This window comes from Micropterus salmoides, unplaced genomic scaffold (genome assembly GCF_014851395.1).
Source record: "Micropterus salmoides isolate LMB-PRFRI ecotype aquatic unplaced genomic scaffold, ASM1485139v1 Ms_hic_scaffold_5, whole genome shotgun sequence".
Lineage (NCBI taxonomy): Eukaryota > Metazoa > Chordata > Actinopteri > Centrarchiformes > Centrarchidae > Micropterus > Micropterus salmoides.
The window spans coordinates 38215456-38230098 of NW_024044237.1; the positions used below are offsets into that span (position 1 = coordinate 38215456).

Genomic DNA, 14643 nt, shown 5'->3' on the forward strand with positions numbered 1-14643 from the left:
GATTTTAAAATTCAAAGAAAGACGTTGTGCCACTTAATGTCTGCTCTGCCAACATTTGTGTTTTGAATTAAATTATTTACTCTCCAAATTTTCTGGGCTTGATTGCTGATTGATTTTATTTTTAGTTCTGGTTACAATTTGAAATTGAAATCAATATTCACAAGTTTCTAACTGTTTGATAATCCAGTGTGACAACTTACCTGCCGATGGGGCAAGTTGTTTAAACTCTTTATTCAACAGTCCACAGCTCCGTAATGAGATAAGATATGAAGATGTGATGAATACAAAACTTCTGCCCAAGACTTCATTCTTTCATTTTGTACCATGTTCGGTGCTCAGTAAATATCAGACAGTGTGAAAAGTGTGACAACATACCCCGCTCTCCCCTACAACCCTGTGCATCTAATGACAGCCACCCAGCGTCCTAAATACTATTGCAAAATGTATCTTAACAAAATTCAAGTCCAGAATACACAGTTTCACTCAAAGCACTAAAAACCCGATGAAGCACAGCAGCCAGGATCACCAGCTGTGACTCAGAACAACAAAAGAAAACCATTTATGTTTAGAAGACTGGAGGAATGGAACCAGAGTTATTTGTCAGCATTATCTTATTTATAGTATCTTATTTTTAAAGCATTGAGCGATGAAACCGTTCATTCGTCAGATCGTCTGCTTTTGGGTTAAAAGGTTTAAACATTCAGATTTTATTAGACGTTGTTTCACAGGAGACCTGGAGCAGAGAAGATGTTTCCACGGATTATTACCACACCAACAACTCAGGAGGCACAAGGATGCTGAAATTATCTACGTCTTTATAATCGTCTTTTTCTTTCTTTTGTCCTGCTTAATTTAATGTTTTACTTGCTTGTTATTTCTTATTTTATTTTGTCCCTGATGTATTTTATCATTCACTGTTATTTCATGTCATCTTTCTCTCTGTGAAGAACTTTGTACTTTGTTTTGATAACACTCTATAAATAAAGTTAATTTTTATAAGTATTTATTAGCAGCACAGTACAAAGTATACGTCCAGAAGTATGTGGACAACTGAAAGTGATAGGAACACTGAACACGTGTGACACCGTGCACATATGTGTGAAAGAGAAATAGAGTTGAAGATTTTATATCTCTATCTATTGTATTTTTATTTATACATATATTTAATTTTTTATTCTGGGTATTTGATGTGGACAGCAAAGTAAGGATTCAGTGTGCAGGGAAACAATAAACACTTGTCGCCAGAGATCAGCCATCAGTTTATCTTCTAATTTAGGGAACGTTGAATCTGCCTCTATTCATACTATTTGCTGTTATTACTTGTTTTTCTTTTTAACCAGTTTAACATTTCAGTTCAGTTCGTCAGATAAATTCCACGAGCCTCATGTCCCCAAACATTTTAAATTCACCAGCCCGACACATTACTTTAAAGTTAGTATTTTATTGTAAACCGCCGAATTAAAGCCTGGTCCATACTTCACAAGAATACATGTATATGGGTTATCTTTGAAAGCATACGCTCAGAAGACAAGCACGGATTTATTAAATACACTGATTTGTCAACGGAGTTTGGCGTAATATCTGAACGTATCGCGGCTGCGGCTGTCGTGAAACGTAAACAGTTTACGGCATACCGTATTCCAGTCTGTCCAGTGAGACCACACGTGAAAGCAGGGAACAGTGAAGTGACAGACTGACTGAACTTCTTCATGAGGTTTTTTATCAGGACTTAAGAGCAGCAGCGTGACACCGACTCGCTGCAGAGAGTGAAGCCGGCAGGATGCTGTACCTGGTCGGCCTGGGGCTGGGGGACGCGGCGGACATCACGGTGAAGGGCCTGCAGGCGGTGAAGAGCTGCTCCAGAGTTTACCTGGAGGCCTACACCTCCATCCTCACTGTGGGGAAGGAGGCTCTGGTGAGTCCGAACACCGGGGCCACATAAAGACAGCTGCACGGGTCTGTGGGTAAATCAGGCTTTTACAGAGAACCCCGAGAAGGAAGTTAGACATCCACTCTTTACTCAGCCAGCGGTGTGGATATAAATGACACACATATGATGACTCCAGACTCAACAAAATCAAGAAAAGACTTTAATTTTAACACCAGTGACTCGTGACTTCACTTGGACTTGAGCATTTTGTCTTGAACTGACTTGATACCTTCCCCAAGCCCAAATATAAATTATACAGTATCCCACAAAGTGAGTAGACCCCCTCCCATTTCTGTAAATATCTGATTCTATCTGTTCATGTTTCAACACTCAAGAAATGACCCTCTGCTCCAATTAAAGTAGTGTGTGCAGCTTGTACAACTGTAAAGTAGTGAGTGTGCAGCTTGTATAAACGTGTAAAGTCGTAAGCGTGCAGCTTGTACAACAGTGTAAAGTGCAGCTGGTATAACAGTGTAAAGTAGTGAGTGTGCAGCTGGTATAACAGTGTAAAGTAGTGAGCGTGCAGCTTGTACAACAGTGTAAAGTAGTGAGCGTTCAGCTGGTACAACAGTGTAAAGTGCAGCTGGTATAACAGTGTAAAGTAGTGAGCATACAGCTTGTACAACAGTGTAAAGTAGTGAGCGTGCAGCTTGTACAACAGTGTAAAGTGCAGCTGGTATAACAGTGTAAAGTAGTGAGCGTGCAGCTTGTACAACAGTGTAAAGTAGTGAGCGTGCAGCTTGTACAACAGTGTAAAGTAGTGAGCGTTCAGCTGGTACAACAGTGTAAAGTGCAGCTGGTATAACAGTGTAAAGTAGTGAGTGTGCAGCTTGTATAACCGTGTAAAGTAGTGAGTGTGCAGCTGGTATAACAGTGTAAAGTAGTGAGCATACAGCTTGTACAACAGTGTAAAGTAGTGAGCGTGCAGCTTGTACAACAGTGTAAAGTGCAGCTGGTATAACAGTGTAAAGTAGTGAGCGTGCAGCTTGTACAACAGTGTAAAGTAGTGAGCGTGCAGCTTGTACAACAGTGTAAAGTGCAGCTGGTATAACATTGTAAAGTAGTGAGCGTGCAGCTGGTATAACAGTGTAAAGTAGTGAGCGTGCAGCTTGTACAACGGTGTAAAGTAGTGAGCGTACAGCTTGTACAACAGTGTAAGGTAGTGAGCGTGCAGCTTGTATTAGTAGTGAGCGTGCAGCTTGTATAACAGTGTAAAGTAGTGAACGTGCAGCTTGTATAACAGTGTAAAGTAGTGAATGTGCAGCTTGTATAACAGCGTAAAGTCGTGAGCGTGCAGCTGGTACAACAGTGTAAAGTAGTGAGCGTGCAGCTGGTACAACAGTGTAAAGTGCAGCTGGTATAACAGTGTAAAGTAGTGAGTGTGCAGCTTGTATAACCGTGTAAAGTAGTGAGTGTGCAGCTGGTATAACAGTGTAAAGTAGTGAGCGTGCAGCTTGTATAACAGTGTAAAGTAGTGAGCGTTCAGCTGGTACAACAGTGTAAAGTGCAGCTGGTATAACAGTGTAAAGTAGTGAATGTGCAGCTTGTATAACCGTGTAAAGTAGTGAGTGTGCAGCTGGTATAACAGTGTAAAGTAGTGAGTGTGCAGCTTGTACAACAGTGTAAAGTAGTGAGCGTGCAGCTTGTACAACAGTGTAAAGTGCAGCTGGTATAACAGTGTAAAGTAGTGAGCGTGCAGCTTGTACAACAGTGTAAAGTAGTGAGCGTGCAGCTTGTACAACAGTGTAAAGTAGTGAGCGTGCAGCTTGTACAACAGTGTAAAGTGCAGCTGGTATAACATTGTAAAGTAGTGAGCGTGCAGCTGGTATAACAGTGTAAAGTAGTGAGCGTGCAGCTTGTACAACGGTGTAAAGTCGTGAGCGTGCAGCTTGTACAACAGTGTAAAGTGCAGCTGGTATAACAGTGTAAAGTAGTGAGCGTACAGCTTGTATAACAGTGTAAAGTCGTGAGCGTGCAGCTTGTATAACAGTGTAAAGTAGTGAGCGTGCAGCTTGTATAACAGTGTAAAGTAGTGAGCGTGCAGCTGATATAACAGTGTAAAGTAGTGAGTGTGCAGCTTGTATAACTGTGTAAAGTCATGAGCGTGCAGCTTGTACAACAGTGTAAAGTAGTGAGCGTACAGCTTGTACAACAGTGTAAGGTAGTGAGCGTGCAGCTTGTATTAGTAGTGAGCATGCAGCTTGTATAACAGTGTAAAGTAGTGAATGTGCAGCTTGTATAACAGCGTAAAGTTGTGAGCGTGCAGCTGGTACAACAGTGTAAAGTAGTGAGCGTGCAGCTGGTACAACAGTGTAAAGTAGTGAGCGTGCAGTTGGTATTACAGTGTAAAGTAGTGAGCGTACAGCTGGTATAACGGTGTAAAGTAGTGAGCGTGCAGCTGGTACAACAGTGTAAAGTAGTGAGCGTGCAGCTGGTACAACAGTGTAAAGTAGTGAGCGTGCAGCTGGTACAACAGTGTAAGGTAGTGAGCGTACAGCTTGTATAACAGTGTAAAGTCGTGAGCGTGCAGCTGGTACAACAGTCTAAAGTAGTGCGCGTGCAGCTGGTATTACAGTGTAAAGTAGTGAGCGTGCAGCTGGTATTACAGTGTAAAGTAGTGAGCGTGCAGCTGGTATTACAGTGTAAAGTAGTGAGCGTGCAGCTGGTATAACAGTGTAAGGTAGTGAGCGTACAGCTGGTATTACAGTGTAAAGTAGTGAGCGTGCAGCTTGTACAACAGTGTAAAGTCGTGAGCGTGCAGCTGGTAGTACAGTGTAAAGTAGTGAGCGTGCAGTTGGTATTACAGTGTAAAGTAGTGAGCGTACAGCTGGTATAACAGTGTAAGGTAGTGAGCGTACAGCTGGTATTACAGTGTAAAGTAGTGAGCGTGCAGCTTGTACAACAGTGTAAAGTCGTGAGCGTGCAGCTGGTAGTACAGTGTAAAGTAGTGAGCGTGCAGTTGGTATTACAGTGTAAAGTAGTGAGCGTACAGCTTGTACAACAGTGTAAAGTAGTGAGCGTGCAGCTTGTACAACAGTGTAAAGTGCAGCTGGTATAACAGTGTAAACTAGTGAGCGTGCAGCTTGTACAACAGTGTAAAGTAGTGAGCGTGCAGCTTGTACAACAGTGTAAAGTGCAGCTGGTATAACATTGTAAAGTAGTGAGCGTGCAGCTGGTATAACAGTGTAAAGTAGTGAGCGTGCAGCTTGTACAACGGTGTAAAGTCGTGAGCGTGCAGCTTGTACAACGGTGTAAAGTCGTGAGCGTGCAGCTTGTACAACAGTGTAAAGTGCAGCTGGTACAACAGTGTAAAGTAGTGAGCGTGCAGCTGGTATAACAGTGTAAAGTAGTGAGCGTGCAGCTGGTATAACAGTGTAAGGTAGTGAGCGTACAGCTGGTATTACAGTGTAAAGTAGTGAGCGTGCAGCTTGTACAACAGTGTAAAGTCGTGAGCGTGCAGCTGGTAGTACAGTGTAAAGTAGTGAGCGTGCAGTTGGTATTACGGTGTAAAGTAGTGAGCGTACAGCTGGTATAACGGTGTAAAGTAGTGAGCGTACAGCTGGTATAACAGTGTAAAGTAGTGAGCGTGCAGCTTGTATAACAGTGTAAAGTAGTGAGCGTTCAGCTGGTACAACAGTGTAAAGTGCAGCTGGTATAACAGTGTAAAGTAGTGAGTGTGCAGCTTGTATAACCGTGTAAAGTAGTGAGTGTGCAGCTGGTATAACAGTGTAAAGTAGTGAGCATACAGCTTGTACAACAGTGTAAAGTAGTGAGCGTGCAGCTTGTACAACAGTGTAAAGTGCAGCTGGTATAACAGTGTAAAGTAGTGAGCGTGCAGCTTGTACAACAGTGTAAAGTGCAGCTGGTATAACATTGTAAAGTAGTGAGCGTGCAGCTGGTATAACAGTGTAAAGTAGTGAGCGTACAGCTTGTATAACAGTGTAAAGTCGTGAGCGTGCAGCTTGTATAACAGTGTAAAGTAGTGAGCGTGCAGCTTGTATAACAGTGTAAAGTAGTGAGCGTGCAGCTGATATAACAGTGTAAAGTAGTGAGCGTGCAGCTGATATAACAGTGTAAAGTAGTGAGCGTGCAGCTTGTACAACAGTGTAAAGTGCAGCTGGTATAACATTGTAAAGTAGTGAGCGTGCAGCTGGTATAACAGTGTAAAGTAGTGAGCGTACAGCTTGTATAACAGTGTAAAGTCGTGAGCGTGCAGCTTGTATAACAGTGTAAAGTCATGAGCGTGCAGCTTGTACAACAGTGTAAAGTAGTGAGCGTACAGCTTGTACAACAGTGTAAGGTAGTGAGCGTGCAGCTGGTATTACAGTGTAAAGTAGTGAGCGTGCAGCTGGTATTACAGTGTAAAGTAGTGAGCGTGCAGCTGGTATAACAGTGTAAAGTAGTGAGCGTGCAGGTTGTATAACAGTGTAAAGTAGTGAGCGTGCAGCTGGTATAACAGTGTAAGGTAGTGAGCGTACAGCTGGTACAACAGTGTAAGGTAGTGAGCGTACAGCTTGTATAACAGTGTAAAGTCGTGAGCGTGCAGCTGGTACAACAGTGTAAAGTAGTGCGCGTGCAGCTGGTATTACAGTGTAAAGTAGTGCGCGTGCAGCTTGTATAACAGTGTAAAGTAGTGAGCGTGCAGCTGATATAACAATGTAAAGTAGTGAGCGTGCAGCTGATATAACAGTGTAAAGTAGTGAGCGTGCAGCTTGTACAACAGTGTAAAGTGCAGCTGGTATAACATTGTAAAGTAGTGAGCGTGCAGCTGGTATAACAGTGTAAAGTAGTGAGCGTACAGCTTGTATAACAGTGTAAAGTCGTGAGCGTGCAGCTTGTATAACAGTGTAAAGTCATGAGCGTGCAGCTTGTACAACAGTGTAAAGTAGTGAGCGTACAGCTTGTACAACAGTGTAAGGTAGTGAGCGTGCAGCTGGTATTACAGTGTAAAGTAGTGAGCGTGCAGCTGGTATTACAGTGTAAAGTAGTGAGCGTGCAGCTGGTATAACAGTGTAAAGTAGTGAGCGTGCAGGTTGTATAACAGTGTAAAGTAGTGAGCGTGCAGCTGGTATAACAGTGTAAGGTAGTGAGCGTACAGCTGGTATAACAGTGTAAAGTAGTGAGCGTGCAGCTGGTATAACAGTGTAAGGTAGTGAGCGTACAGCTGGTATTACAGTGTAAAATAGTGAGCGTGCAGCTTGTACAACAGTGTAAAGTCGTGAGCGTGCAGCTGGTAGTACAGTGTAAAGTAGTGAGCGTGCAGTTGGTATTACGGTGTAAAGTAGTGAGCGTACAGCTGGTATAACGGTGTAAAGTAGTGAGCGTACAGCTGGTATAACAGTGTAAAGTAGTGAGCGTGCAGCTTGTATAACAGTGTAAAGTAGTGAGCGTTCAGCTGGTACAACAGTGTAAAGTGCAGCTGGTATAACAGTGTAAAGTCGTGAGCGTGCAGCTTGTATAACAGTGTAAAGTAGTGAGCGTGCAGCTTGTATAACAGTGTAAAGTAGTGAGCGTGCAGCTGATATAACAGTGTAAAGTAGTGAGCGTGCAGCTGATATAACAGTGTAAAGTAGTGAGCGTGCAGCTTGTATAACAGTGTAAAGTAGTGAGCGTGCAGCTTGTATAACAGTGTAAAGTAGTGAGCGTGCAGCTTGTATAACAGTGTAAAGTCATGAGCGTGCAGCTTGTACAACAGTGTAAAGTAGTGAGCGTACAGCTTGTACAACAGTGTAAGGTAGTGAGCGTGCAGCTGGTATTACAGTGTAAAGTAGTGAGCGTGCAGCTGGTATTACAGTGTAAAGTAGTGAGCGTGCAGGTTGTATAACAGTGTAAAGTAGTGAGCGTGCAGCTGGTATAACAGTGTAAAGTAGTGAGCGTGCAGCTGGTATAACAGTGTAAAGTCATGAGCGTTCAGCTGGTACAACAGTGTAAAGTAGTGAGCGTACAGCTGGTATTACAGTGTAAAGTAGTGAGCGTGCAGCTGGTATAACAGTGTAAGGTAGTGAGCGTGCAGCTGGTATAACAGTGTAAAGTAGTGAGCGTACAGCTGGTATTGCAGTGTAAAGTAGTGAGCGTGCAGCTTGTACAACAGTGTAAAGTAGTGAGCGTGCAGCTGGTATAACAGTGTAAAGTGCAGCTTGTATAACAGTGTAAGGTAGTGAGCATGCAGCTTGTACAACAGTGTAAAGTGCAGCTTGTACAACAGTGTAAAGTGCAGCTTGTACAACAGTGTAAAGTGCAGCTTGTATAACAGTGTAAAGTCATGAGCGTGCGAGCGTACAGCTTGTTTAACAGTGTAAAGTGCAGCTGGTATAACAGTGTAAGGTAGTGAGCATGCAGCTTGTATAACAGTGTAAAGTGCAGCTGGTATAACAGTGTAAAGTAGTGAGCGTGCAGCTACATTTATGACATTTGTTGTGTGAAACTGCCTTTTTTCTGTACAGGTTAACGCTTTATTCAATAAAGTGTGTTTCATTTTTAACTCGTTAAATATATGAAATGTCTTTGATTGTTTTGGGACTTGCCTGTCTTGACTTGGGACTTGCTGTGGGACTTGCCTGTCTCGACTTGGGACTTGGACTTGACTGTCTTGACTTGGGACTTGCTGTGGGACTTGCCCGTATTGACTTGGGACTTGACTTGAACTTGATTTAACAGTCTGTGTTGTCCTCAGGAGGCGTACTATGGGAAGGAGCTGATCCTGGCCGACAGAGATCTGGTTGAACAGGGGGCCGATGAGATCCTGAAGGACGCCGACGTGACTGACGTGGCGTTCCTGGTGGTGGGCGACCCTTTCGGGTGAGTCAAATTGTCCACGTATCAGGTCTGAGCAGCTTGTATTGATCCCACAGAGCTGCTGTGTCAGCAGAAGAGATGGACGCGACCGCAGAGCTTCATTTCTGCACATTTCTCCCTAAAACCACCAGATTCCTCTCTGAGTTAATAACAGAGCAGTTCGTGGTCTGAAGCTCTGTTGACGTTTGTTCATGTGAATGTTGGTTCTACAGTTTACATGAAAAGAGAAGCTGGTTCTGTTTTTGTCCCACTGAAGATGAAAAATGGTGATTTTATTTTTTTTAACTCTGGTTTGACCTTGTGTGTCACCTCAGCATCTGTTCGCTGTGAGTCACTCATTGTTTCCAACGCAAACATCACTGCTGCACTGGAGAACACGTTCCTTCTGTTTCTGAGAGGAGATTTAAAGATTTACGTCTTCAGCAGGAACCAATGGGCTCGGAGCTGAGAGACAGGAAGCCAGACAGGACTGAGAGACGGGCTGTTTGACTCCGAACGTGAGCTTTTGATGACTGAAATAAAATATAGACACACCCTCTGACGAAAAAACTCATATCACAACTTTTCATCATCAATGCTTTTAGATCGCAGAGCAAAATCTTTATGTTGGTCAGATTAATTCCGTAGGACGACTTCGTTAAAGTGCGTAACGTGTAAATAAATGACCATTAAATTCAAAATGGCCGACCTCCTGTTGGGTTTAGAGTATGGCTTCCTGAGGCTTTTTTGTAGGTCTGGATATGATTCATGGGCCTAAAAAATCTTGTACAATTTGGTGAAACATGGCCCAGGGGCTGCTCTATAGGGAGCGCTAGAGAGCCATTTTTTCCCGCTCATGCACGATAACCATATGACATATACAGTTTCGCATGACTAGCATTTTGCAAAGCGAAAAATTTTGTGAGTTTTCAAGCATGTTTAAACTGCCAAAATTAGCTTCATTTGCAGAAGAGAAATAATTCCTTCAGTTTTAGGTTGTCGCATGTTTCCTGCTTGGGCCCTAGAAACAACAAACTGAACCTCTGTGGAAATGCTGAATGATTCCCGGCAGACTGGAGACTATGTGCTGCTCACAAACAGGTTTAGGTAGGTTTGCCACAGAGGTTTGTCACATTGAGGTCCCAGATACAACACGAGTCTGAATGTCTGGTGAACATCCGTCTGAACAAAGATGATATGTTGGAGAATGAAAAACCTCTCTGTATCATTTTCATACATACAAAGATTGTGTGTTGATTGTCTCAAAAAATTGTTAAACAAAGCGATAATTCTGGTCAATACAGGAGCTGGTGTTAGCTAGCGCTAGCTGGTGTTAGATAATGTTAAATAGTGTTATAGCGCTAGCTGGTGTTAGATAATGTTAAATAGTGTTAGCTAGCGCTAGCTGGTGTTAGATAATGTTAAATAGTGTTATAGCGCTAGCTGGTGTTAGATAATGTTAAATAGTGTTAGCTAGCGCTAGCTGGTGTTAGATAATGTTAAATAGTGTTATAGCGCTAGCTGGTGTTAGATAATGTTAAATAGTGTTATAGCACTAGCTGGTGTTAGATAATGTTAAATAGTGTTATAGCGCTAGCTGGTGTTAGATAATGTTAAATAGTGTTATAGCGCTAGCTGGTGTTAGATAATGTTAAATAGTGTTATAGCGCTAGCTGGTGTTAGATAATGTTAAATAGTGTTATAGCACTAGCTGGTGTTAGATAATGTTAAATAGTGTTAGCTAGCGCTAGCTGGTGTTAGATAATGTTAAATAGTGTTAGCTAGCGCTAGCTGGTGTTAGATAATGTTAAATAGTGTTATAGCGCTAGCTGGTGTTAGATAATGTTAAATAGTGTTATAGCACTAGCTGGTGTTAGATAATGTTAAATAGTGTTAGCTAGCGCTAGCTGGTGTTAGATAATGTTAAATAGTGTTAGCTAGCGCTAGCTGGTGTTAGATAATGTTAAATAGTGTTATAGCGCTAGCTGGTGTTAGATAATGTTAAATAGTGTTAGCTAGCGCTAGCTGGTGTTAGATAATGTTAAATAGTGTTATAGCACTAGCTGGTGTTAGATAATGTTAAATAGTGTTAGCTAGCGCTAGCTGGTGTTAGATAATGTTAAATAGTGTTAGCTAGCGCTAGCTGGTGTTAGATAATGTTAAATAGTGTTATAGCGCTAGCTGGTGTTAGATAATGTTAAATAGTGTTATAGCGCTAGCTGGTGTTAGATAATGTTAAATAGTGTTAGCTAGCGCTAGCTGGTGTTAGATAATGTTAAATAGTGTTAGCTAGCGCTAGCTGGTGTTAGATAATGTTAAATAGTGTTATAGCGCTAGCTGGTGTTAGATAATGTTAAATAGTGTTAGCTAGCGCTAGCTGGTGTTAGATAATGTTAAATAGTGTTAGCTAGCGCTAGCTGGTGTTAGATAATGTTAAATAGTGTTATAGCGCTAGCTGGTGTTAGATAATGTTAAATAGTGTTAGCTAGCGCTAGCTGGTGTTAGATAATGTTAAATAGTGTTATAGCGCTAGCTGGTGTTAGATAATGTTAAATAGTGTTATAGTGCTAGCTGGTGTTAGATATTGTTAAATAGTGTTAGCTAGCGCTAGCTGGTGTTAGATAATGTTAAATAGTGTTAGCTAGCGCTAGCTGGTGTTAGATAATGTTAAATAGTGTTATAGCGCCAGCTGGTGTTAGATAATGTTAAATAGTGTTAGCTAGCGCTAGCTGGTGTTAGATAATGTTAAATAGTGTTAGCTAGCGCTAGCTGGTGTTAGATAATGTTAAATAGTGTTATAGCGCCAGCTGGTGTTAGATAATGTTAAATAGTGTTATAGCGCCAGCTGGTGTTAGATAATGTTAAATAGTGTTAGCTAGCGCTAGCTGGTGTTAGATAATGTTAAATAGTGTTATAGCGCTAGCTGGTGTTAGATAATGTTAAATAGTGTTATAGCGCTAGCTGGTGTTAGATAATGTTAAATAGTGTTAGCTAGCGCTAGCTGGTGTTAGATAATGTTAAATAGTGTTAGCTAGCGCTAGCTGGTGTTAGATAATGTTAAATAGTGTTATAGCGCCAGCTGGTGTTAGATAATGTTAAATAGTGTTATAGCGCCAGCTGGTGTTAGATAATGTTAAATAGTGTTAGCTAGCGCTAGCTGGTGTTAGATAATGTTAAATAGTGTTATAGCGCTAGCTGGTGTTAGATAATGTTAAATAGTGTTATAGCGCTAGCTGGTGTTAGATAATGTTAAATAGTGTTATAGCGCTAGCTGGTGTTAGATAATGTTAAATAGTGTTAGCTAGCGCTAGCTGGTGTTAGATAATGTTAAATAGTGTTAGCTAGCGCTAGCTGGTGTTAGATAATTTTAAATAGTGTTATAGCGCTAGCTGGTGTTAGATAATGTTAAATAGTGTTATAGCACTAGCTGGTGTTAGATAATGTTAAATAGTGTTAGCTAGCGCTAGCTGGTGTTAGATAATGTTAAATAGTGTTAGCTAGCGCTAGCTGGTGTTAGATAATGTTAAATAGTGTTATAGCGCTAGCTGGTGTTAGATAATGTTAAATAGTGTTAGCTAGCGCTAGCTGGTGTTAGATAATGTTAAATAGTGTTATAGCACTAGCTGGTGTTAGATAATGTTAAATAGTGTTAGCTAGCGCTAGCTGGTGTTAGATAATGTTAAATAGTGTTAGCTAGCGCTAGCTGGTGTTAGATAATGTTAAATAGTGTTATAGCGCTAGCTGGTGTTAGATAATGTTAAATAGTGTTATAGCGCTAGCTGGTGTTAGATAATGTTAAATAGTGTTAGCTAGCGCTAGCTGGTGTTAGATAATGTTAAATAGTGTTAGCTAGCGCTAGCTGGTGTTAGATAATGTTAAATAGTGTTATAGCGCTAGCTGGTGTTAGATAATGTTAAATAGTGTTATAGCGCTAGCTGGTGTTAGATAATGTTAAATAGTGTTAGCTAGCGCTAGCTGGTGTTAGATAATGTTAAATAGTGTTAGCTAGCGCTAGCTGGTGTTAGATAATGTTAAATAGTGTTATAGCGCTAGCTGGTGTTAGATAATGTTAAATAGTGTTATAGCGCTAGCTGGTGTTAGATAATGTTAAATAGTGTTATAGTGCTAGCTGGTGTTAGATAATGTTAAATAGTGTTAGCTAGCGCTAGCTGGTGTTAGATAATGTTAAATAGTGTTAGCTAGCGCTAGCTGGTGTTAGATAATGTTAAATAGTGTTATAGCGCTAGCTGGTGTTAGATAATGTTAAATAGTGTTATAGTGCTAGCTGGTGTTAGATAATGTTAAATAGTGTTAGCTAGCGCTAGCTGGTGTTAGATAATGTTAAATAGTGTTAGCTAGTGTTAGCTAGCGCTAGCTGGTGTTATATAATGTTAGCTAGTGTTAGCTGGTGTTAGCTATTTTTTGCCGGTCTGCTGTTGAGCTTTTTCTTCGTCGAGTCTGCGCACAGAGCCTTGCATTTAATACTTGTGTATTGGTGTCTGCGTCGTTCTGCAGTTACACCAACCTGGTTAACTGAGGTAAAATGATAATCGTGCAGCTCTGATAGACTTTTCAAATGCTCTTGACCAAATGGATCAAAACTCCTGATTGCACCTGATTTTAAAATGCATTGATTTGGTGATTATTTCTGCTACATGTTGCTCAGACACACTTTGTGCATACATTCAGCACTGTTCTGTTTGCAACGGGCAGCTCGTTCTCCTGAAGGTCCTCTCTTAGCTGTCGTAGATGTGGTTGCTGTATCATTACAGTTACTGTCTCGCTGTCTTGGGCAGCCTACACAATATCCACACAGAGGTACAGACAGTAAAGGTGATGTTGCTATAGACTGAATGAAAAATGGTACAGATATGTATAGTAGTGTTCATGATTATAATAACAATAATAACAATAGGACTAGTAACAATAATTGTTGTAGCAGAGGGTGTCGAGCAGGAACACGGGGCAGCAGGTGACCCGCAACCACAGATCCAGACTCCACAGCTCCAGAGCCAGAAACACCTGCAGGAAGTGACAGGAGGAGAGAGGAGAGGGACGAGAAAGCACAAGACTACCAGAAAGGGGAGAAGTTGTGTTAGTAACATGGTGGTGGACTAGTTTTTCTGTTTAATTTTTAGACAAGATTTTCCAGATTTTTGCAATAGATGAAAAAAGGCAGTCCTTGAAATTTGCTTAATGTGGGGTTAAAGGACATGTCCTGATCAAAGGACACATGTCTTTGATGTGGGAGACGTGGGTTCGATTTCCACATGACACATCCACCAGTGTGTCCCTGAGCAAGACACTTAACCCCCCGTTGCTTCAGAAGCGTGCGACCTCTGACATAAACAGCAGCTGTAGGTTGCTTTGGTGGCGTCGGCTAATTGAGTGTAATTGAATGGCAGCAACTAACTTTTATTTTATTCATTGTCTGTTTTATGTTTAATTAATTGTTGGAAGATGTTTTGTTTTGTCCGACTGACAGATTCAGTATAAAATATAAATCCGAGGATCGTTTTATGATTTAAATGTTTTCTCTCCAGCTGCTGTCTGAAGGTTTGTTGTGTGTCCCTGCAGAGCCACCACCCACAGTGACCTGGTCCTGAGAGCAGTGAATGCTGGGATACCGTACAAAGTCATCCACAATGCCTCCATCATGAACGCAGTGGGCTGCTGTGGTCTGCAGGTACGACTCACCTGTGCACCCTGAGCTCCTGTGCACCCTCCCTCTCTTCTTGTGGTCACGCTGTGTCGCCGCCATCTTGTGCTTTTTTTGGGGTTAAACTTGAAATAATCAGGAGAACTGTCTTCACGTTGAGATTGATGTTCACGAAATGCAGATTTTAACGTGTTTACATCTTAAAAAAGCAGAAAATGTCTCTTACATGTTGTTTTGGGTGAAGATCAGCTGACCTGTGAGCGTTTGGCAGGTACTGGAT

At 41.6% G+C, this 14643-nt stretch overlaps 1 protein-coding gene across 1 annotated transcript in view; it reads left to right on the forward strand.

Annotated features, from left to right (window-relative positions):
• The first annotated feature begins 1659 nt into the window (after positions 1 to 1659).
• The window catches only part of LOC119889122 (diphthine methyl ester synthase-like), a 20677-nt gene continuing 7693 nt past the window's right edge, over positions 1660 to 14643 (forward strand). Inside the window, 3 exon segments of the mRNA XM_038699985.1 lie at positions 1660 to 1915; positions 8604 to 8728; positions 14282 to 14390. Coding sequence (XP_038555913.1) covers positions 1781 to 1915; positions 8604 to 8728; positions 14282 to 14390 — 369 coding nt within the window. The 5' untranslated portion in view covers positions 1660 to 1780.